Source organism: Nanorana parkeri, unplaced genomic scaffold (genome assembly GCF_000935625.1).
Source record: "Nanorana parkeri isolate BGI_ZX_2015 unplaced genomic scaffold, ASM93562v1 scaffold156, whole genome shotgun sequence".
Taxonomy (NCBI): Eukaryota; Metazoa; Chordata; class Amphibia; order Anura; family Dicroglossidae; genus Nanorana; species Nanorana parkeri.
In genome coordinates this window covers 1,936,894-1,963,090 of record NW_017306424.1, presented here as the reverse complement: position 1 = coordinate 1,963,090, position 26,197 = coordinate 1,936,894, and the positions used below count along the sequence as shown (strand labels likewise).

The window sequence follows — 26,197 nt, the reverse complement described above, 5'->3', positions numbered from 1 at the left end:
GGGGTGTTGGGTCACAGTTTTGAGCGGGCCTGGATGAACTCAGGTGAACTGGGTTTGCAATAAACCCATCACGAGAGAACCTTGGATATAACATTTGTAGGCACTCAAAGCCCAGGGCTGAAACACACAAGAGATTTTGAGCAGCTCACTCATGCTACTAAAAACATTGTTGATATGCTATGAACAGGGATCAATCACTACAAGGATGCCACAAATGGCTCTCTATGGTGAAAGCTACACAGGAGGCATGCAGTAGTGATGGAACGCACGTGGCTGCACTGTGCTCCAAATATGCGTGATTATTTACTACTGTATGCTACAAATGCTGCATAGGTAAGGGCTACACTGGCAATTCAATTTTTCTTCTACTAAGAGATTTAACCAGTTGTTGAAAGTCATCCTAATTACTGCACACTGACATCATTGTGATTCTACTGAGATACCTGTCAACAAGCAGTTAAATCCCTCAGTAGCAAAGCACTTTAAATGCCTGTCCATAGGGAGTCATTTGGTCCATCTGTGTAGTAATCAATCACTATTTAAACACTGTTGAATTAAATAGTGTGACTGAACTAACTTTGACACTGATTCTTCTCAGTCTAGAGAACAAATTCATTTCAGCACCAAAATAATGACATTCAATTCCCTTGAACGTCTGTTTTATTGCTGGCTCTATCCTCTTATTTCCTGAGTGGCCACTGGGATAGGAAATCAGTGAAAATGTTCTCTACAGCTATAAAAAACAAACAAAAGTTGTGCTAATCCTTCCCCATTCTAATCAAAATTGTTTAGGCTGGAATCTAAGGCTGGGCACACACCTTACAACCATTGCAAGACTTTTGTCTTGCGATGGCTGTAAGGTAATTTAAAAAACGTACGATCTACCTATCTTGGGGTGCCTACACACCTTACGATAATCGTATGATAATCGCAGGAAATCCCGCGATCGTACGATTATCGTAAGGTGTGTGGAAGCCGTGCGACCTCTACTACTGTAAGGTCGCACGACTTTTAACTTACGAACATGTTCGAAAACCCGCCGAGCATTGTACAATGTTTGGCGGGTGTGTAGCATAAGATAAGATAAAAGCCAGACGGGCCGGTGTGCACAAGCGTACACTGCCCATTCGGCATTGCGGTCATCGGAAGGGGGGCGCGGGTGCGGCTTGCGATCATCGCAAGTACGATCTGCCTGTCCAAGATAGGCAGATTGTACGTTTTTTTAATTACCTTACAACCATCGCAAGACAAAACAGAACAGATTTTACTCTTGTGACATCTCTTTCCCTTTAATTGAGTTGTATCGACCCATGTTAAGTCTATAGGGAGTCAGTTTGCATCTTATTACCTTCAATTTGTCACAATCAGGTCTGTAAAAAAAATACGTTTTTTCTCTAAGACCTAGAAGGAGTCGGGGGTAAGCGGGCATGTGTCTGTTTACATCCGGCCATCAATAGAGTTACATTGGGCTTTTGATCAGATCTGCCTGAAAAACTGAGACAGCTCTGATCACACAACTGTGTGAAGGAAGCCTCAGGCTAAGTTTAGTTAGTGGAATCTTGGTGTTGTTTGTCTTTGTCCTCTAAACTCCTATTTTTTGTGCAGGAGCTACCTGAAATAAAGACCGGTCACTGCTGCTCTCTCTCCTTGTGCAAGGTGACTGGTCTTGTATCGGCCCACTCTTGTAGGAAGCCTGTAGAGGGTGGGGCCTGTTGGGCCTCTCCCACAGCTCTGCTCTTTGCACAATCTATGTACAGCACATTGATGATGTCACTGTTACCTTTACAAAGTATTTGAAATCCATGGCTCCCGAAGCAGACACAAATGGGCTGATTTCGTAAAGGAATTGTGAATCTTGACACAATAAATTGTGTGAAAATTCCCTTCAATTATTCAATCACATGCAAATGGAAAAGTAAACAGAAATTTGCTTTTCAAATTATTGGAATATCGAATGTTCACACAATTTAATGTGTGAAGTTTCTCAACACTTTTAGTAAACCAGCCCTAAAATATCCTGCAGGGAATTTTCATCATTGGTGTCCTCAAAAGATGTGCAAAGGTATGAAGTGATGTGACCCACTGTGACCAAAAAACACTTTTGGATGGACTTTGTCTTTAATCAAATGTATCATATTAGCTGCAGTAATCGAAGCAGAACTAGCTCCCTACATCCGTTGTTGATATCACTAAATGAAATTATGCTAAATGAAGCATAATTGCTATCTGCAGTTAGTTCATTAAGATAACGGTGTCATTGCAAGAAACACCTTCTGTTTAATATGTTACTATGGGGATGAATTAATAGTTGAATAAAGTTCTTCCTAAACAGAGATAGTAGTAGACATAGTTGCAGGTTAAAAAATACAAATACATTTAGTATGAAATACTAACCTAATAAAATGTTTATCTGTGTCATAAAAGCAATGGCTTGTGCCAAACAAGAAGTATTCATTAGGTTTTCTTTTACTCATCATAATGTATCATGACTGTTTTCTTATGTATCCATAATCTATTTCCATCACTAGGCAACAAACAGCACATTTATATTGGTGAATTCCACTTAAGCAAACAGGTCATTTCTGCAGCTGGGTTCCACGATTTTTCTGATGTGTAAATCGATGGACTGGTACAATTGTGGTTCATAATGTAAGTCTGCTAACAAGATTTAATGATAAAGGTTATTGATGAGTGCACAAAGACTGGATAAAATGATGTTTGCATCTCTATGTGCAGATCCAACTGATATTACATTGTTTTATTGTGTTATTATTAGGCCCTAAGGCAATTGGATATTTCCTGGACCAACAATCACTTATTTTATTACTTATAAATTAGAATGCTATGTGAAACTACAATATTCGCACAATAAAACAATAAGGCTTATTTCCCCCACTGGAGCAAATTTGATCATAAGGTATTTGATCTTAATAAGGTTTTTTTTGTCTTCCTCTGGATCAACTGTGGGTATAGGGTTACATAGTTACATAGTTACATAGTATTTGAGGTTGAATAAAGACATTAGTCCATCAAGTCCAACCTATTAGGATCTCATTCTAGGAGTACCTGTACCCCTGTATATTACGGTCCCTTAAGAAATCGTCCAAAAGTTTCTTGAACAATTCCACATTATTTGCTGAAATCACCGCCTGTGGCAGTGAGTTCCAGACCCTAACTGATCTTACTGTGAAGAACCCCCTTCGCCCCTTGTGCTGGAATTTTTTTTCCACCAATTTTAGGTGATGGCCTCTAGTTTTTGTAACGGAGTTAATTTTAAACAGTTTATCGCTAATGTTGCTACCACCATTAAACATTTTGTACATGGAAATCATATCCCCCCTTAATCTCCTCACCTCTAATGTGAACATGTTTAAATTTAGTAGCCTCGTCTCGTAGCTCTGGTCCTCCATACCCCTAATTAGTTTGGTTGCCCTTTGCTGGACTTTTTCCAACTCAAGGACATCTTTTCTTAGTACTGGTGACCAGAACTGGACCGCGTACTCCAGATGAGGTCGAACCAATGATCTATAAAGTGGCAAAATTATAGACTTGTCCCTGCAATACATCCCCTTTTTAATACAGGACAAGACCCTGCTAGCTTTGTTTACAGCAGCCTGGCACTGCAAACTACCTTTCAGTTTGTGGTCTACAATGACCCCCAAATCCTTCTCCATTTCTGACTTCCCCAGCGGCATACCCATAATTGTATAACCCATTTGTTTATTTTTAATTCCAAAGTGCATTACTTTGCATTTATCGACATTAAACCTCATCTGCCACATTAATGCCCACTCCCCTATTTTATCCAGGTCCTCCTGTAATGTTATAGTGTCTAAGTCCGTGTCTATTACCCTCCCTATTCTGTTCTGTTCTATTTTCTATTTTTTAATTTATGTTTTTTTTTCTTTACTCTATTGGTTGAACTCAATGTATTTTTTTAACCTGACTATTTGTATATCCCCTACTATATTTAAATATGTATAATTCGTGACAAAGTAAAAATAACCCCACTAAACTCTAATTACCCTTATACAAATATAGATTGATATACATGGCATGGGCAGATCTGCCTGATCCACCAGCCCTGCAAGCATACAGAATCCTCTGCAGCCTTTATTAACCTTTCATGCCTTCATGTCCGACCACTCTCTAATATTTATGGTCCTCATTATAAAGCCAAGTTACACATTACAGACTGCATATTAGATGATGTGTTTGTCTGTATGGTTCTTAACTCCAGTGGGTGTATTTATAAACAATTTGTAGAGCCGTTTGTCCTGTAAAACTCTGTGAACATTCGTTCTGTGCAAATGGAGGCAAAAAATGAATGTTCTTAGTCGATTTTCTTTCGAATGTAATATTAAGACAGTATGACATTATGATTAGATGGAGCTGAGGAGTATAGAACCTACGCTCTTCAGCTCCATCTAATAGACATAATGCTGTATTTTGTAAAAATAAAAAACACCGGGGGGGAGAGGTTTCTCTTTTAATACGTTATGTTGTTCTTCCTATTGACAATGTCTTCTGCTACACCTAGTTGCCCTACTGCACTACCCTATGTTAATACATAATTCTCTTTTAGCAGTGTTTGGCCCTGTAACGCTTCCAACCTGCCATCATTGCTTATTCTGAGGAGAAAACAGGTGCATCCTGGGAACCTAGACTCCATTTTCAGGACTCAGAGGAAGGAAAAGCACCTGGAAGAAGCAAGCCACCTTCTTTTGGTTGTTAGTGGAGGACAATCTATGTTAACCTTAGGCAGCAGTGCTATTGAGCTTTAATTTACACACACCAGCAGCTCTGTTTATTTCTGATATTGCATGTGAGTAAAATTAATGTTTTTTCTTATGTGGCCTCAGTTTCGCCCACCCTGTCCTCTCAATAAAGCTTTAAGATTTGTACACATAAGCTGACTAGTGACAGGAAACAATACCGGCGCCTCCACGTGCAATATCGGCCAGTTGAAATGGTAACGAACACACTAAATGGTAATCACGAGTCAAATAAATCAAGTTGCATAATTATGCTACAATGTGATTACTCAAATCTTTCAAATAAAACCAATAAAAAATATAGTAATTGCCATTGTGCGATTTATTTGGAGCATGTGCTATTGACCTATGATTGCTTGCTTCATCACATGACCAAAATCACCCATGAACCCACCCATTACCTCTGATATGTTCTATGCGAGGCAATTGATCACTAGTGATTTTAGCCAACACCCTACTTGAGATTTGTCTGTGCACTTAACCTTCTTGATCGATCTTCTGTGCAATTCTAAAGTATATTTCCACTTTTTCAGTCAAATTTAAGAAACCCTAAACATATGTTTGTTATGTGTTCCCATTCACACAGCATACCCAAAAATAATGTTGAAAAAATATTTTGAGAAATAATTGCAGAGGGACATAGTGGGGACAAAGTTAGTTTCCCCTCATTAACATACACTGCAAAATCCTTCACAAAGCTGCCGAAGGATCCAGCCGTAGCTTCAGCTGATGCTTCGGCTCGCTTCGGTTGTGGGAGCCCTTCAGTTCAGTTGAACCGAAGGGCTGCTGTACGGGCTATTCACAATAGCCCATTCAGCTTGCGAAGGCAAATGCTTAGGCTTGACTGAGCAGAAGTGACAGCCAAAGCGGGGCAAGTGGCCTGTCAAAGTCCAGCCTTTCGCCCCGCAAATGACAGCTGGGCGGAGCCAGCCGTGATCTCATGGCTGGCTCCGCCATTTGTAATGACAGATCAGCGTCCCCAAATGACCCGGTTATTAAACAATAACAACTGGGCGGGACCTGCTAGAAAAGGCTAGCAGGCGCCGGCCAATAGGAAACAGGTGGGTGGAGCTAATTGTCACTGCTAGCTCTGCTCAATTGTTTTAATTAATATTTTTCTTTTTTAAAAACACTTTTAAATTTTTTTTTTACTATTAATTTATTTATTACATTTTTTCAACCTTTTTTTGGACTATTTCCATTGATTTTCTATTCTGCTCTGTACCACGGAGGTACCAAGCAGAATAACCGAGCTGAATGTCGCTTGGCGACATTTGGCTATTCACTCACTGCCGCTCGGCCCCTATGTGAATAGGGGCGACCAGCAGCGAGTGAGATACGGAGCTTCGGCTCAGCCGATCCAGGTGTTGGATCGGCTGAGTTGAATCCTTCTGCACTTTGGCTCAGCCGATGTACGGCTAAAATCTGCCGTACTGAACCGGAGTGAATAGTCGAACATCATTCGGCTCACTTCACTTTGGTCTGGTTATTCACTTAAGTGCCTTCGGCAGCTTTGAATAACCCCCTAAGTCTCAATGTCCTTAAACAGTTGCCAGGGCAGACAGTGTTGAAATCAAGCTTACAACTGATAATGACATCTGCCAGTACAGTACAGATATTGTTAATTATGGTAAAAATCAACTCCACAGCCCCTCCTTAACATTACATAGGGGAAGACAAGGTATGGATTTTAAGCACTTAAGTAAGCAACAATTTTGAATGTATTTATTTATTTTTCATGCTATGTGAATGGGAAAAAGAAAAGAGTATAAAGCAGGTGTTATCCCAATTTGGCTAAAAATGTGGACATACACTTTAAATGCATTATAACAGACCAAATAAACAAACATAACTTCCTAAATTAATCACTCACAAATAGCATGGCAAACACAGCTACAGATATGCCAACAAACACTTAGGACTAATTTTCCCTTGTTCTTCTGCTGGTCAGATAAAGATAAATCCTTTATCCACTTCAAAGTTCTTGTTTGAATATTTGCTACTACCAACAAAATCTGCTCCAAAAGATAACCCAAGGAAAACAAGCATCTAAACAATATGGCCGTACCACTTTTTTAAGCTCATAGATAATTTTTATTACTAATCAACTAAATTACTAAATTTTAAACATAATCATTAATTTATCCCATTATAAATAATTTAAATGCAAGAAGACCCACATTTAACTTTAGTAACCTGTAAGCCAATAAGAAGGTTGAGTGGGTGGTTCTGCATTGCCAGTGCAAAGAAGTAATATCCAATATGATATTACTAGTGCATAACTCATAATGTAATGAAAGCACAAGTAGAGCATAAGCAACCAAGAGATCATACATAACTCAGATTGATAAAGGAATAAATATTCATATACATAATGAAAACAATATAAAGATACGTAGGGGAAAACATGAACACTGGATGGATTGACAACGAAGAAGAAGGGAAAGATTACAAAGAGTGGTAGGCAAAACAATGGAATGGATTAGTAATGCGAAAGAGCACCTAAGAAAGCTGAAGCTCAGAAGGTGGAGATTAGAAGCAAAGTATAGAGTGGGCTGAGTTAAATTTAAAAAGCATGCTGGAATCCTTCAAGGGTTGCAGTGCCACAGAGAGAGAGAGAGAGAGAGAGAAAAAAAGAATGAACCTAAAGAGTAAAGACAAAGATATATAGGTAAAATGTGGGGTGACAAGGTAGGGATGTTAACAACTAAACAGGATACAATACAATGCAAGATTGTTATCTGGAGGCAAGAATTGGGTACAACATTGGAAGCCAAAAGGGTGTTGTGTTATCTTTAGTGCTGATGTTTGGCAGGGGTTGTCAGATTTATTGATTGTTTATTTATAATAAAGGATTACATTCAAATAACCATTCAAATGCTGAAGCTATTTTGCTCAGTTGCTCCTTTTTCCCGGGTTAAAGATCTTTAGCGATTTCACTAACAAGGAGCACTGGTTGGCACTTGTTAAAGTTGAGATGATAACAAGGACTGCCTGACTATCAGCCAAGATTACAAATTACACATTCAATTTGTTTTTCTTGGACATGTCACCATGTGCTTTAATACCAGAGCTGGACACTGACATTTTATTTTCAACCAATTAAACAGTACAGCTGTTTGAAGAATGCATCAGTATTGAGTGGGAAGGCCATCCTAGTTGGTTGTCAGCACTTGTGAGCCACTGAAATCAATGGGCTTAGTGGCGCCTACAACCACATATTGTAGAAAATGTATCTATCTATCTATCTATCTATCTATCTATCTATCTATCTATCTATCTATCTATCTATCTATCTATCTATCTATCTATCTATCTATCTATCTATCATTATTGTCACCATTTGTTTCCCATTTCACATAATGACTGATAGTAAGATTTTTGTTTCAGGTTTTGTATAACAGTAAATTAATTCAGTAATGATTCTCTGTGTGACAAACATTACTGACATACAGGAATGCCTCATATTGATTTGTTCATGCATTGCTGAGTTATTTCATTGTATTACTTTCCATTATAGAAGCTCTAGGATCGTAATTGTGATGTTAATAGATCATGCAGATTTTATGATCCTTGTCTTGTGCTCACCTCTCCAGCTGCTGATTCCTTGTTCATGAGATGTTCTGAGCCAATCCCATTTTCACTACCAAAGTGCAGCATGATCTCTTCAAGGCGATGGTTGTACAACAGAGGACCACCTGAGATATTAACTGGATTCTGCTTGTCCAGGCGGAAGAGAACATGTCGCCCTGTGTTGAGCATTGTCCCACTAACCTGGTAGAAAATATTCAGAAATAAGTAAGATGGAACAGACTAAACCTGAGTATATATTATAATATGATGATGAATTATAATTGACATGGTTAGATTAGGGGCGCAAATAAAATAATACATAAATAAAAACAATCATCTTGTTGATGGTTGGTGGAAATAAACACATGTGTTGCCTTAGTGTGTATCCTTACACTATGGACACACCCCTAACATGACCTTCAGGATACACAAAAGGTAAACAGTTATAGACACAATATGAAATGCATATATAGGAGGCGTTTAACTGCTGAATGATTGCACTCTGTTGTTTGTGGTGATATGTAATATGTGTGGCGTAATCTTTGTTTTTGCACATAGGCGCACCCGACACATATTTACGTTTATATGTGCATGTATGCGGGGGAGTTAATTTTTTTTTTATATGTGACTTTGTTTTTTACAGAACTTTATTGCTATTACATAGGGGGGGCTAACAAGCCCCCTATGTGATAGCTAATATACAATGATAGGTCTTCTTTACGGAGACATTAGGGGTCTCTAAGATCCCTAATGTCACCTTGGGACCCCCAAAGAAGCTAATGAAGCAGACATCTGCTGCCATAGCAACCAGAGAAATGACAGCTGATGGTGGAAGTGATGTAATACATGAGTTACCTGAAGTGACAAAAATAAATTGTACTATATATCCCACAAAATGTTTAGCTCTCAAGGGGAAACTGAGTAACCTAACCCTTTTAACCAGCCTGATCTAGAACAGTAACAGTTGGATTCTGATTGGTTACCAAGGCCACATGATTTTTTAATTCCTCATATTTACTTATAATTGGCCTGTTGTCCAATATAAAACCACTTTTGTGTTGGAAATAGAAATTTGTTTATCATGATACATTTAACGAAAATAAAAGGTTACTTCACAATTCCTTAATGTGATATACTGTATACTGTGTCTGTGGATTTTTTTCTGTAGTATCTTGTTTCCTTCTATACAGCAAATTATCTACATTGTTCTCATTGTAGTCTCAGATGATATACTTATTGGTAACATACACATCATTAGCAGTTGTGATTCTAATGTTCAGCATGTCGGTTATGAAATAGTTTCTTCAGATCTAATATGAATGTTACACTTTCTGTTGTGTTTGAAGTTCTCATTCATCCTCTCTAACTACTTGGTAAGGCCATTATTGAGTGCTAAAGGTCACTCAATAGAACAGTTTTACCACTGGGCTAATGTCTTTAAATGATTGTAAAAATAGTCAATATAATTGATGTCCCTATGCAAGGTACAATAATTGGAAATGGCAATCAATAGGTACAATCCTATTTTCTCATAGCCTTTGCTTAATTCCTGGGTGGAATTTTTGTAAGCTCACTAACACAGATCATCAATAAACATTTGTTATCTGACAAACACTATTATCTAAATAACAACCTGATAATTCTTATTTTCATGGCAGCTTCTTTGGTGAACAAAGGACATAATGTGTCCAATATGCTTTAAAAAAAGAAGATTTAATAAAACCAAATAAAATTGTTAGTCTTGCACAGTTGTACAGACCCCTCTCCTGTTTACTGATTTCAGTGCACACTGTAAGCTTCTCACTGCAGCAAGTCAGATAGAGTCCTCCTCATTTGCTGCCTGGAGGACATATAGTATCATCTAGTGCTTTCTTCTTCAGCCTTACTGTCCCCTGCCCACCCATTTCCTTTATCGGGTTTTAGTTTTTTTAATCTTGGAGGCTTAGCATTACAACTGGGCATTACCAAGGGCAGTCTGAATGCAAATACAGCCTGCTTAGGAATGTTATAAGAATGGGACTGATGCCCATCCATCAAGACATTTTTGCACAATTCCTTCTGAGCGACAGGCCATGGTTTTCATCTCTGGAGAAGATTACTGTGGTGTGCTGCATGGTATTCAGAGAGCTATGTACAGTACCCAGCCAGCCTCTCCCGCCAGTCATGACCACATGCCATGCTTACAGAAACACAGAGACCCAATGATGATGTCACTGAGTCTAAAATAATCTATATAATTAAAACTGATTGATTACATTTAAATCTCTGAGTGCTTGCTGAGTCAATATAAACACTAGTATTATTATATCAGTAAGAGACTATTTTATGTAAAAATGTCATCAGCATGTTTATGGGGGGACCACAGAGAAAAAAATATAAGCAGATGAAACTTCAGCTTTAAAATTCCCATATACAGTATGTAAAGCAATTTTCACCTAAGCTGATTTCAAGCAGAGTTAGCGACTTCTGAATCATTTATTGATGTCTTGAAGTTGCAGTAAATAGCCTATACCACTAAGTGGTCTATTCACGAAGCTGTCGAGGGCAGCCGAGTGAATGACCGATCTGAAGTGAAGTGAGCCGATCACTGTTCGGCTATTCACTTCAGGCTGGTACGGCTGATTCCAGCCGTACATCGGCTGAAATCAGTTAAAAAGAATGAAAACAGTTTAAAAAGTAAATAGCAAACGATTGTGCGGAGCTAGCAGTGAGAGCTAGCTCCGCCCAATAGTTTCCTATTGTCCGGCGGCTCTGCTGTTGTCAAAAAAAAAAGAAAAAAAACCCTCTCCCGGGCGCTCTGGGAGCTACCCCTAAGTCTTTGGGGAGGGGGGACAAATCTGAACTCCAGGCAGATATTAGGAAAAAACACACATTAATGTTGTTATGTTTTTGTTTTTTGAATGCTTGGTATTAGTCTTTCTTAATCTTCTATACAGTAATGCTCATAGAAGAGTAAGGGGCAGCACTTTTATCCAATTAGATGTACTATGACAAGGAACATGGTGCCGAGAGACTAGAATGAGCAGAGGGGTAAAATGCTGCTTATGTCAAAGTGACCTAGCTTGACTGCTTAACTCCTGCTAAAAAAGCCAGGTCACCACCCTTGCTGAGCTGCCTTAAAGTCAATTTCCCCCTTTCTAAGTGATTAGCATTTTTTGTGGTAATGAAGAGGTCCATGTTCAAATTTTCATGACCCACATTTTAGGCTTTCTCATTTTTTTTAACCGCTTGCTAGCACGCGTGCAAGCAGAATCAAGCAGAATTCTGCAATTCATATATTTTCTGCATGTTCATGATTAGTCAGTACAAGCACATTTTCATTCTCAGGTTTTAGTAGTGGAATACATTTATCTCTCACACACAAGTAGTACATCAATACACAGACTGTGACTTTATAGCCTTAGAGCATCTCATATGTTTGTGTCCTTGTGTGTAATATATAATACAAAATCACCTGCACTCCATACAGCGTAGAGACCTTGGATGAGAGGTTGGTGCTTGAAGTGACAACACGGATGGCGCCTTCCAGATACAGTCCATAATAGAAGTCACCAGCACTCAATGATATGTGCAAAAAGTAAAGCACTTTTTATTAAATCGTCACATGCGTCAAACAGCCAATGTTTTGACATAGTGACCAAGAAGAAAGGGACCCTGCGTGGCCCCGAAATGTTGGCTGTTTGACGCATGTGGCGATTTAATAAAAAGTGCTTTACTTCTTGCACATATCATCTAGTGCTGGTGACTTCTATTATGGACTTGTGTGTAATATATCGTAGACCACCTTACAATTTATTTCATTTAGAAATATTATGTTATATTATGTAATTTTCACATTTTTGCATTGTCTTTCGAGTTTAACCACTTCAAGACCAGGTGTTTAGACCCCCTTCCTGGCCAGGCCATTTTTCAGTATTCAGCGCTTGGAGCGCAAGGGGGCGTGTCTGAGCGGACATCTAGAGACGCCCGCTCAGATCGAGAGAGCTCCTGGCCGGCCGTTTTTTTACTACGGCCGGCCCGGAGGTAGTTAAACACTTTCGGAATTCCTCATATATAATCTATTTAGGTTTTTATAATTTTGCAATTAAAATATTATCATATAATTAACTTATTTAACACATATATTCACATACTAACCAAATGTAAATAACAACACTTCTCCTGAACTACAGTATATGACAATAATATTTACTATGCGTATTGTAACAAAATATGTTTTACAATAATTTAAATAGAAAGAAATTGGTGTGTGAAAATTAAAATGTACTAAGTTGAGCTAATTTTTTTTTTTTAGATATCATAAAATTCTGATATCACCCTAAAATGTGTTTATTTTTGCAACATTTTGTAGACTTTTTACTTTGGGCTACTTATCATAAATAAAGCCTTCCGTTCAGTGTTTTTTTGGCATGGAGTCTAGTGTGGTCAGTGTATGGCATTGAGTGTTTTGTGAGAGGTACTAGCCAATGTTTGATTACATGTATAACTACAAGGTGGGTATCCAAAAGTAATACCTGTTGTTTCATATTTATTGTTCATTTGAACTTATAATAAAATGCCTGATATTTGTCATACATATGGTCTAACTCAATCACTGTGTGCATCTGTTTTTAAAATTGTACCAAGTGAATAATGAAGGAGAGGTTGAAACAAAGAGCAGTAACTGAGTTTCTGATGAAGACAGACATCCAGCTGTTGAGATCCATACACGTCTTAAAAATATGGTGTATGGTGATGCAGTTCTCAACGTGAGAGGTGTTAGGCAATAGGTAACGAAGTTTAAAAAAGAGAAAAACTGAAACTGTTTACAAGGCATTGAATTGCGCCATTCAAGTTATTTTCATCCAAAGATATTCACATCTGACAGTTGTTGACGACTATGTTCTGGGATGAACAAGGCATCCTCCAACCTTTGAAAACTGAAGGAAGCCATCAGGTCATACACCTGCATCATGATATTGATAATGCATCTCCACATATGTTTTATGCCACCAGGTGATTGCCAAAATGGGCTGGTCAGTGGTCCACCGTACAGCTCATACTTGGCACGATCTGACTGATACCTGTTTTGGGCCAATGAAAGATTACATCCATCGCATGAGATTTGAGGAACTGCAAGAAGTTAAAATAATAACACAGCGCTAAAAAGTGAGTGAAATAACACTAATATGAATGAGAATATAGGATTTCGTTATATTCTCATTCATATTAGTGTTATTTCACTCACTTTTTAGCGCTGTGTTATTACTTTAAATATATAATTTTTCCTTTCATAGCAGCTTTAGGGTTAATAGTTTTTAGCTACCTCCAGGAGCGCAGATTTTCTACATATATATAAGTTAAAATAGCTCTGAAACAGTGGAGCAAAGAGTGCTCTGTAGAATTTTTCAAAACTGGTTTTGAGGCCTTGGCAAAATGATGACACACATGCATTAAACTTGACACTGTATGTATGTTCACAGTTTTCCATTTCTGCTTAATTAAACATTCTATACCTCAACAGGCATTACTTTTTGATACCCCCTGATACTTTGTAGCCTATTGCATCATTGTAGTTGGAATGAATTTGAAATTAGAACACATGTACAAATTATATACTGATTGCTGCTATGAAGGAAATGAAATATTATTTTATTTTTTGTTTTCTTAATTCAGTGATATTTTTCTTATTATATACCTTCTTTCCTTCCATGGTTAGTCTTAGTGGAGGTAGAAATGGATCGAAGATGATTTGGCTGGTGTTTATGTTAATTGGAGATTGGCGTTTGCCGATCGTACATAGATTCCATGCAGAGTTCACCAGACCCCAAAATGCAGGACCTAGAAATGAACAAGAAACAAAATGAAACCAAATTAATACACTTTACATTGCATAAAGTATCCATTTATGCTTAAAGGGAAATAATTATGTCCCCAGCACAGTAAGGGGTTAATTCATTGTAAGTAATGTAGTTAGTAGGATTCATCAACGGATGCAGGGCCAGCCCTGAAGGGAACAAAGTGCAAATTATGTCCCCCTCATTGTCTGAATGGTAGCTGCTTCTTCCTTGTCCTCATCTTCTGTCCTTGGAAATAGTGCTTCATCACCCTGGAAGCTCGGTAAGTAATGGGATGGCCAAGTGGCACTCTCTGTCTCCACCACTAGCTGTCAATCAGGAGGCAGCAATGTGCAGTACACAATGAGGTTGATTTACTACAGCAGCTGAGAATGTTCAGTCAATACATAGAAGCTGTGTTCACTATAAATACCCAAATCATGTGCATATGAAAGTAACAAGAATTTGCTTTTCATATAATTGGATAATTAAAATGAATCTTTACTGAATTTATTGAGTGAAGATTTTCAAATCCTTTACTCAATCAGCCTTGATATTTGCTGTGGATACTGCGTTCCTTTTGGTAGTGAAGACCATTTCAACACTGAGTGCCCTCCTACCACTTAATAGTTTCCAAGGGGTTTTGCAAACTGTGGCAAATGAGGTTAGGGAAAATGTGGGGGCAAGTGCATCCTATACAACAAGAATTAAATTGTATATTGAATATTGATAAATGGTTGGGAAGTGAGAATCTAGTAGTGGGTGCCTCCCACAGGATGGCACACTTTATGACCATACTGATTGTACATAGCTCAAGTCTCCCAGCAGTGGAGAAATTAAATCAGATAATTAATGTGACTGCAATTGATGGAGTCAGGATTTTCTTTCCTGCTGTGATGTTAAGCTGACTGTTGGCTCTCTGCTTTCTTCGGGATCTTCTGGATAAGAAGTTCTATCCTTAAGCTACAGTAAACTTGTTGTGAAGTAAATTATGTGTCTTAAAATACTAGTTGATTGGCTGTTGCGCTTCAATATGTTCTATATAACTAACCTTGAAGTCACAGAATTTATCTCAGTGCTTGTTTCAAGTCAGCGATTTAACCAGTTCTGACCACGCTTTTAGATGAATGTTCTCAGGCACGATGCCCCACATTGAGAACAATAATCTATATTCCATTGTAGAACTAGGATCACTTCTAGTTCTGAGGCCACATTATCCACACTAATGATTAATCAGCTTTGTTTTTATTTATGTGATCACCATGGATTTCATCCATGATGATCACATAAGCTTTGTTTACATTCAACCTACCATTTGCAGCTGTCATTGAGCCTGCTGTGGGGCAGGCTGCAGCTGTCACAGTGCGATACAGCATGTAAAAAGATGAAAACATGTATTAAACATTAAAATGTGATTAGAAACTGTTATGCATTTTTTTTCCATGTGTCAGCTTATAATAAAATCATGAGCAGGGTATTTTTTTTTAAATAGTCCAACAAATAAAAACATATAAGTCTCTAAAAACAATGTAAAATGTATTTAGGTAGGCAAATTAATCATGCGTTTTTCTCATGTTAACCAATGTGGCGAGGCTGATTTACTAAGGAACTTTCATTAATTGTGTGAATATTCACTTCTAATATCCATTCTTGTGAAAAGCAAATTTCTGTTTACTTTGAGTACCCAATCATGTTCAGATTCTTTTTCAAGCTTGGAATACTGAATAGTGTTGTATGTGAGGATTCTCAATTTAAAAGAGAACTATGGGGTAAGTGTTTTTCCCCATAGTTCTCTTTAAGGTCACGGAGGACATATACTAACCTCCTCCTATGACCCAATGCTCAGTGTATCGCGGGCTATTGCCCGCAATATACTGAGAGCGCCGCAGGCAGGACGGATCCCGACAATACTGTTTTGGTCCACCCAGCTGCGTGAGTGACAGCTGGCTCTGCCTATCTAGAGGCAGAGCCAGCTGTGCCCACCACCTCCCCCGTTCGTTGCTCCTCTCAGCTGTGTTAATGTTGTTAATTACATAGCCTTTTAATCATCCCCTCCCCATTGGTTAGCTGGGCTCATTGGAGTGGTCAGCATCTGTGTACAAAAGCACTGCGTAAGAAAGAATAAGCAGATAACTATCAGAGTAACTGTAAATGGGGGAGCAATTCTTTTATTGGTCCAGATGACAGGAAAAAAATGCAGTGATAGCCAAACCTTTCAGCTAATCACAAAATCCGTTATCTGCTACAGGGGCACATATAAGTGTCAGATCCATATGATAAAAACAGATGTGTCAACAGGTACTGTAGTATTAGAAAAGCTTAAAGTATCCATGGGACACTTCAAAGCCTGTTATCAAGATATAAAGTCAAATTAATTTCATGGTTCAGTTTTTAATTAACATACCCACAAAGGCTTTGTGTTTCTGTGCTGTCAAACTGGGACAGTTTATTCTAGATCTGTGCTGTCAGCTTCTGTCAAAGCTTCAGACAGTGCAAGTCAATGCAGTTATTAGAATATGAACCAGCACTGTTTGAACTTCCCTTTGGACCGTCATCTACTAGATTTAAAATATCTGTCCCTTTGTTTTCCTACATGCATAACAACACAGACAATACCAAACAGAAAAAAAACTTTTATTTTTCAGAATATGGCATCTAAAAGCTAGAAAGAAAAATTAAAAAAATCAAAAATATCAACTGAAGTGATATAATATGAATCAGCAAAGAACAGAATTTGCAATACCATATATTTGACAACAGTTGAAGGGTGAATGCTCTGGTTGATGGTGGAGTGACTATGGAACTTCTTATTGCAGTCTGGGTTTCTATTTGTCATGAAACAATTGACAAGGGTAAAATACTTCAGATAGAGCTCCACGCTCAGACATCTGGACTACTTGTAGAGAGGATATACATCTCAGTGGTTCCTGAGGGTATAATGCATGACAGAGTGGCAAGGAGGGAAGTCCAGGTAACCATGTAGTCATGTATACATTGCTAAAGCCACCCAAAGTCTTTATTGCTAAAGTAGAAGGGTCAGATGTCTAGAAAACCTTCCAGCAATGCAGAATGGAGCTCAATGATTAACATCTCCATATGGCTTGTTGCTCTTAGGAAAATAGAAAGTAGAGCCATTCGTGGTATGGAGAGCCATTCGTGGTATTGTAATATGTTGCTAAGTACAGGAACAAATACTGTATGGTGAAAAATGTGAGATATTAACATAAATCTAGGGAGATTGCAAACGACCATGTAAATGATAATGAAACCTGCAACTTGAGCTTGTGGGGAATGTGTCTCCACATAGATCTGTATAGTGCGCTATGGTCACACTGGTTGCTGGGGAGAACCAATCCTTGTTTACTCATCATGAGAAGCTTCAAGTTGGTTACAGTGATAGTAAAGATGTACGCAAATGTTGCCATAAATGACTTATGTAGCAGAGGCACTCAATAAAAATGTATTGATCAGATAGTGGGACAAGACGTTACAAAGGCTTAGATCCTAAAAGTGCACTCTTCTTTATTTATGAATCTGTTACAAGCACCAGCAACACATTTTGCGGCAAGTGCCCACATCTTTGGATTTAGGTGTGACAAAGCTTTAAGTAAGGGAACATGATAAAAAAAACCTGTCTATATGCACCTGTTATACATAAATCTAAAATAAATTGATATAATACATTTAAGCATCAGAACACCCAGAGATAAACTGATAATAAATAACGATATACTGTATGTATATGAGCTCTTATCAAAGTATAAATTCTAAAAATGTGCAACGATATAAACCATCATGGTTAGAAAGTTTTATTCGATATATAGAATAAATAGTTTAGCTATAGAGATAATCCAATAATTAACTAAAATCAGTGTAAGGGTAAAGACTAAACGGAAAATATGTTTAAAATCAGCCATTACTATAACACAGAGATTTAAAATAGGGAAAGACATGTCTGCATGGGCTCCCATTTGGCATTAGGCATGGAACTACAGTGGACTCTCCTGGACCATAAACTTCAATGGCTGGATTATCCAGATTATCACATTTCAAATCATGAACATTGAGAACATGGCTGTTCTGTGTTATGCAATACTGTATTTATTTGTGCAACCACTTTATTACCGATTCTAAAAGAACCTATGAAAGAGCCAAATATGTTAATTCACTGACTACCTGGTTGTTATTCGGTGTGTAGTCATTCTTAGGCAACCCTAACTATTTCATCTGGTGGGTACCCTATGACATACAAACCAAAAGCTTTAGCTTAGTCCTTTTTCTAATGGATACTCTGCAGCTATACTCAACATCACAAGGAATGCATGTATACTTACATGCACGTATACACTATACACAAAAAGAGAGGAGTGCCTCAATCTAGTGCAATAAAACATTGTTATTTACCTTTCTTTTTTACAAATCCTTTCTATTACAAATAAAAGTGTTTTATTGCGCTAGATCGAGGTGCTTGCTCTGTGTTTTTGGGACCTTAATATATACATGCTAGTTCAGAAGGAGTGATCTTGCTTACAGTAATATTGAAAAAGGTTAGCTGCCTTACAGCAATACAGGCTGCCTGAACTACACAGGGTGCCTGACAGAGGTTGTGTGTGTGTGTGTGTTTGAGTTTCTAAGATTACCTGTACCTCTGTATGTCTTGCACGTTGACAAAATTATCTAGATGAGTCTTGAATGAATCCATACTCTCAGCTGATACTGCTGTCTGTGGAAGGGAATTCCACAATTTTACAGCTTTCACAGTAAAGAATCCCCTTCGCAGTTTCAGATTAAACCTTTCCTCTTCCAGATTCAGATGGTGGCCTCTTGTATTCTTGACTGAACTAACAGTAAACCATTTATTACTGATTGTCCCATCACCATTAAACTATTTGTACATTAATATCATGTCCCCTCTCAATCGCCTCTTTTCAAGAGTGAACAGAGTTTAATACATGCAGTCTTTACTCATAGTTTAGCCCTCTAACCCCTTTATCAGCTTTGTCACCCTTCTCTGGACTCTCTCCAGCTCAAGGACATCCTTTCTGTGAATTGGTGACCAAAACTGTTCTGGTGACTTAAAGTTTAGGATTTACTCTCATTTTCAGCTCCAGTGACAATGGCCAATAGATAGATTGAACTTCCCTAATGGGACTGACAGCAATAATAACCTAAAAAAGGGTTTAATTTCTCACCACACTTTCTAACATTAAAAATGGCATTAGATATACTTTAAATACTGTAAATATCTGGATCATTCTGCAAGAGTCTAAAACCATTTAATGACATACTTTTTAAAAATGCATTTGCAAACACATATGGTTTCCTTTACAAAATACATTTCCATATGTTTAATAAAACAGCTATAAAACCTGTAAAAAATGGTATTTACAAATAGTTCTGTAAGAGCTGTCTGTCTCTGTTATGCATTGTGGGCATTAGTCTATGAAATATTAAGTAGCAGGCCTTAGGGCTTTTCCTTCCCATTAACAATATATAGATTTTGCCAGGTGGTATTTTTTTTAACGTCAAGTCTGTTTAGACCATCTGTAAGTGCTAGATGTCCTCAGACTGATGCCTAGCACCATTTAGCTACTTCCTGTAAGCCCAGGTCAACCTGGACCCACCCTCAGCCTGTGACTGGACAGTGAAAGAAGAGGCAGCACAGTGAAGATATTGGCTAATTCCTAATGCAACGCGGCCGGCTCAGTTTGTTTTGGGGCGGGAGGGGGCGTGGCAGTGTATTAAAGTCAATGGCACCCCAGCCATGCCCGCAGTGCGATTGCCGGCATGCGTGGCACATTATTGCCTGCGTTCCGGTCCAGTGCAAAAAATGCTGCATGCACTAGTAGTAGTATTTGTGTGAATATATATTGATAAAATACCTTGGATTTTTTAACTTAGGCTGGCCATTTTAAACTTTGACATAGGTCATTAGAACATTTGATCTTTCCACCACTGAGCCAAGTAATTTTGTTTAAAACCCTTAAAAAAGTTCATCCAGCTACTGAATCAATTTCCAGACTTATTAAACAGGTTTATTTTGTGCCTAGAGCAGGTGTATTACAATATATGCAATATTTTCGCTCACCTTCAATTATCCTCGTCACAAGGGTTGAAAATAAGTGTTGATTAGACTTCACTAACCATGAGTAAATTGAATGAGCATTTGGAAAACAAAAAACATTTTCAAACAAAATTACTTCTCGGGGGGATTCTTATGCTCAATGTCCAACAGCTCTGCCTGCATCCTCAGTTGATGGGATTGGTACACTGTAGGTATAACTATTTTATTTTAAGAAAGTAATCCATGGTTAACACACAATATCAGTGTGCACTATGTGCTTGTGTTTTCTTGTGTGAGAAAACCTCAATGGCTGTAGCAACCAGGCAGGCAAAATGGAAACTCAGGTATGAAAAATTTTGCTATCAAAGTTCTTGAGAGATCTAAAAACCTAGTGGGTGGTTGAACCTGCTAACATTTGCCTAAACTGTAATATGAGTTTTCAATGGACTGACTATTTGTAGCATGTTTTGTCTGACTTTGGCTTTCAGGAGGTGAAAAGAACTATCCTATTTGATCAAAAATTCCCTTTATAATTTTGTTTTAATGCATGATGTATGACCTGCTAGTTTCTAACTAAGCATATGGTATGCATAGTAATAAATTAACATGTACAGCATATGCCAGACTAAGAATTCTGACAAACGAAGAATGGACGATAAACAACTTATATAGTAGATGCTCTGTTAATAATACCAAGCCTTATCCATGTAATATGACATGTAACAGTTACATAATCCATTCTACATAGAGGTAAATAGCCATCTGTAGAAAGTCTTACATTTCAGAATAGAAAAAGGCAATTATTTATACTCATTTAACACTGTTATTGAACATCGAACATATGCTTCAGTTCTTCTGATTCAGTTCAATGGTGAAGCTATTATTTATACATACATTCTCAAACCACCTAATTTGGATGGCTCTTTTTCCTATCTTTGCTTTGCATCTGAGAAGAAACTTCAGAAAAATGAATGCACAAAAGCATTATACTTGCAATTATTTTAAATCCTTGAAAATTGGCATATTGTATTTGTGGTCAAAAGTAAAATCTCTGTGTACAACAGAACTTGCTCACACATGTACTGTGTCCCCTGTTATTTCATAGTAATAGTCCCTCCACTAGTAGTTGTTCCCTGTGCCGGACTGACCATGCATTCATTCTGGTGTGAGGTCTGCTATGCATTTATTCTGGTGTGAGGTCTGCTATGCTTTTATTCTGGTTTGAGGTCTGCTATGCATTTATTCTGGTGTGAGGACTGCCGTGCATTTATTCTGGTGTGAGGTCTGCTATGCATTTATTCTGGTGTGAGGAATTCCTAGCATATTTTCTGGTGCGAGGTCAGCCGTACATTTATTCTGGTGCAAGGTCAGCCATACATTTATTCTGGCACGAGGTCAGCCGAGCATTTATTCTGGTGTGAGGTCTGCCATGCATTTATTCTGGTGTGGGGACTGCCGTGCATTTATTCTGGTGTGAGGTCTGACGTACATTTATTCTGGTGTGAGGTCTGACGTACATTTATTCTGGTGTGAGGTGCGCAGTCCATTTATTCTGATGTGAGGACTGCCGTGCATTTATTCTAAATTCTACCATTTAGCTCACTTTCAAAATCGCTTGTTTTGGTCTAGAAGATTTTTAAATTCTCCTACCAATTCCCCTGCAATTCACCTTTTAGTGAATAGACCTGTCATTTTTTAAAAAGTGTGGAGAAATAACTGTCCTGTGTCTCTCCACTGCTCCTTACTCCAAGGACGTCCTATGAGTAAAGAGAAAGTAGTTTTAATCTGTCCTAATAAAGCTGATTTTAAGAACTTGTTACGCTATGAGCTTTTATCTGTCTCCCTTCTGAGCGATTGAGGGGATTGGCAGATGTACACAGGATTCCAGTCTGTGGAGACAAATGCAATGGAGACAAATTGGAAGTGAAAAACAGAGATTGCACTAAAACGCTATATGACCACCTTATTTAAGAGGTCATTAGGATCTGGTGAGTGCAGATCTTTTACCCTGATCTAATCACACAGGGTGATTTGGTTTACTTGGAGACACAGAGCACTTTATGAGTGGCACAAGTGTACTTTACAATACATCTATTGAGTGGATTTTGGATTTTGAAAAGCAGGAGTGGACTGACATAGTTATTGTTGGCTCTTTTTTTCACAATGGTGATTTGGATATATGTTAAATGTTTTATATATTTATATTGGCACATATTTATTAACACAAAACATATGGTTGTATCTAATTTGAACAATGTTGGAGGAGGCTGATATAATTACACTTTATAGTGCAATGTTTTTGAAATGCACTTAAACATTTTTCTATTCAAACACATCTCCAAATGCTTGTGTCAACAAATTTATTTTTAGCCCTTGACAGAGGCCCCTAAAAGCAGTGGGAGCTGCAGAGCCCAGACATTACAGATGCATCGGAGTTAATCTCTCTCCCTCCCTGCTGTTCATCTCCTGTGTTGGACAGGTCTGCGGGGGGAGCAGAGAGACTGAAGGATTGTGATTGGCCTTGCCTTTGGAACACAGGAAAGAGAAGCAATGTGTGCCTGGGATAAGGAAGTGCTGGAAGTAGGACTATAGTGCAGAGACAGAAACCCACAGGGAAACCTGAAAAGAAAGTGCAGGGTATAGGAGGGGGCCCTAGAGTGCTGTGCTGCCTTTTGCCTGACCTAACGAAGACTTGCCAGTTGTGCACATCGTCATCATTACCCAGCCTGGGGATTTTGCAGCATGCATTGCATCCATCACTATCAGGTCTGCTGAGGCAATTGTTTGACTACTAACTGCTGTGAGGAGAACCTTTTACAGTCATGCGATACCTTTGGATACCTTTTTGTGTACTGAAACTGTTTATTATTGAGAGACCTCACGTTTGTCAGTGTAACTCTGTCTAAAGAGGTTCTCTTCATCCTCTGAAAGATATGAAATACCTTCATTAGATGGTCAAGTGCTCCCACACCAGGTTCAAGGCCCTATAACTGTCAGAATTTGCATTTCTCTAATCTACTGGCTAGTAGCTAGATAGGGCCTAAGCATCTTAGATAGGTCACATTATTTGCATTCTTTTGCAATCCAGTGACATTCACCTCTGTTATTGCTGCTGTTATTTGTTGTTAAGAGTCATTCCTCTTTCTATTCACCTACTGCACTCTGGCATGGCCCTTCAGAGGTGATTAAAGCGAATTAATGTTATTTCAACTAGTAAAACAGAATATACTTCCTTTGCTTATGAATGGTTATCTTTTGCTGGGCGCTCCCACACTGGTGATGTGTCCCTGTGACATCAGCAGGCTACAGTTATAATGAGCAGGACAGATAAGAATTGGTTTTGCCATAATTATTTGACAGGACTCTTTTAATAGCCCTGTCAAATAATTGGATAATTAAATATTGAATCTTTGCAACTTATATACTGTATAAAGAATAGAAAAAGTTATTTTAATCAACTAAACAAATAAGGATACGAAAGATGAAAGAAAGTGGAACTTTGGTCCTGAACTAGCTAACTTGGCATCTACATCTAGCTGGCTAATCGTTATCATTTATGAATGCTTCTCTTATGGCAGTTATTTATTACAATAAGCTATATCATTTTTCTAATGCATTGACAGCTTCCCACTTATAATTTTCAGAGCAACTATAGTTGTGTACACATTACTGGGGAAGTCAGCAATGTACAATAACTAATTACAAGCCCAAAAATGGTGGCTAGAATGCATGTTATAGATTTCAGATTTTTGCCATGAGAGGATGAGGCATGATCGTGCAAATAGATGGATAGCACCAATTGATGGATGGCAGACTTACAGAGTCAGATCACTTTCTTTCTACAGAAACCAGTTATGTCTAATGTCCTAATCAATAACAATTTAATGCCTTAATCTTCTAAAAGAGATGCAGTTCTGAAAGCTCCCATGAGTTACAGAGCACACAAGACAATAGATAAGTCACTGTGCAGCCATCTCAGCCTTTAATTACTTTGTTTAGGGATGTCATGTAAAATATTCATGCATTGTAGTTATCAACACAGCCTCTAAATGCCAGGAAGCATTGAACTTTGGTGCAGAGGGAAGTGAATGTTATATTATTATTATTACATAGTATTTATATACCGCCAACTGTTTGCGCAGCGCTTTACAATGTATGGAAGACATTACAATTACAATACATTTCAAGACAAGATGGTAAGGAGGGCCCTGCCCCTGAGGACTTACAATCTGAAAGAGGAAATTATATAAATTACACTCACCTCCATGCCCTGCTCCACCAATCGGCAGCTTGAAAGTTTGAGCCCTGGATCATTTCCAGTTCCAGTGGTTAAAGCCAGACTTTGTTCATTCCTGCTACCTACGTTCATTACTTTGGGACATATGGGATGAAATGACCAGAACAATTTGAATGCGTTGCTATAAAAGATACTATAAGAATATCTTTTTCTAACCATCTTGAATAAAGTATAGTGTTTAAACTAGGAATATGGGTTTTAGGACTTTCTTGTACTTTTGTAAAAGTGAAGCATTTGGGCTTTGATTTTTACCTGTTTGGGGCAATACTTTTCACTACCCAGTTCTAAGAGGTCAGAGACTTAACTCACAGGGGACCTTCTACTCCTCAAGACCACTAATGGAAATAGAGAATTATCTCATCTGCTGTTCTCAAGTTCCTATCGGGCCCAGGGACCCCTTGTCCCAAGTCAACGGACAGTGTCACAGGAGTGTACAAACCAGCAACCAAAGAGAAGCTCTGGTGCACACAGAGTAATAGCACACTGGGCAACCTCAAGTTCCGAGCAGAGTCCAAAGACTTTGCATGCACCAGCAGAACTGACCAACACACTATGGGGTCTATTCACTAAGCTGCCGAAGGATCTAGCCGTAGCTTCGGCTGATCCTTCGGCTAGCTTCGGCCCCAGGGAAAAGGGAAGGTTTAGCATTTCTTTTAGGCTTTTATTGCGGTCTATGTCCTCACTGGGGAGATTTATCCATGCTCTTTGTACTGGTGATCATAGCCCACGGGAAAGAAAAAGATGGGGAAACCAAGATTTTACAGTTGTCTCCAGAACAGGAAGTGAGACAAAATCTTCCAATAGAGACAACTGTTCCAGTGACAAATGTCTAAGAGGGGATTTCCCCCTCACTCCAGAGAGTTTTTTTGTCTTTCTTTTGTATGTCAGGAAGTATGTAGGACAGGAAGTATTTTTTTCAGCTGTACGCCGGGACGCCGGCCTTTACACACACATGAACTTTAATGGCATCCCAGTCTTAGCCCGTAGGGTTCAATATTAAGTTGGCTCACCATTTGCCACTATAACAGCTTCATCTCTTCTGGGAAGGCGTCCACAAGGTTTAGGAGTTTGTCTATGGGAATGTATGACCATTCTTCCAGAAGCACATTTGTGAGGTCAGGTACTGATGTTAGAGGAGAAGGCCTGCCTCGCAGTCTCCGCTCTAATTCATCCCAAAGGGGTTCTATCGGGTTCCTCCACCCCAAACTCGCTCATCCATGTCTTTATAGAACTTGCTTTGTGCACTGGTGCGCAATCATGTTGGAACAGGAAGGGACCATCCCCAAACTGTTCCCACAATAGTTGACTGTGGAATATTTAGTAGCAGAGAAATTTCACAGAACACCTGAATCCAGTGATTTGGAGGGGTGTCTCAATACTTTTGGCAATATAGTGTATATAGATATATTAGGATGACCAATTGTGATGTTGAGTTATATGGTTAAAACCACACTGTGAGATCATTGGCCCATAGTGACCTTTGCTGTCCTTGTATGAAAGGTGTTAATTAAATATGCAAATGTTATTTTAAAAAGTTTCAAAGCAAAAGTTAAAACTCAAATAATAATAGATAACTTTGTGCATCTATTTTGAATAAGCATTCAAAAACTTTCAAAAGTTATTGTTATTTAACTTGTTTTGTCATAACATATATTTAGTTATGATAATGCAT

The 26,197-nt window shown here is 38.4% G+C and overlaps 1 protein-coding gene across 1 annotated transcript in view; it reads right to left on the bottom strand.

Moving 5' to 3' along the window:
* Nucleotides 1-26,197, bottom strand: part of LOC108785342 (carbonic anhydrase-related protein 10-like) — a 341,295-nt gene that overhangs the window by 69,540 nt on the left and 245,558 nt on the right. Inside the window, exons 3-4 of the mRNA XM_018554392.1 lie at nucleotides 14,026-14,168; nucleotides 8,364-8,549 (exon numbers count right to left, since the gene is read on the bottom strand). Of these exons, the coding sequence (XP_018409894.1) occupies nucleotides 8,364-8,549; nucleotides 14,026-14,168 (329 nt within the window). The remainder of the gene's footprint in view (nucleotides 1-8,363; nucleotides 8,550-14,025; nucleotides 14,169-26,197) is intronic.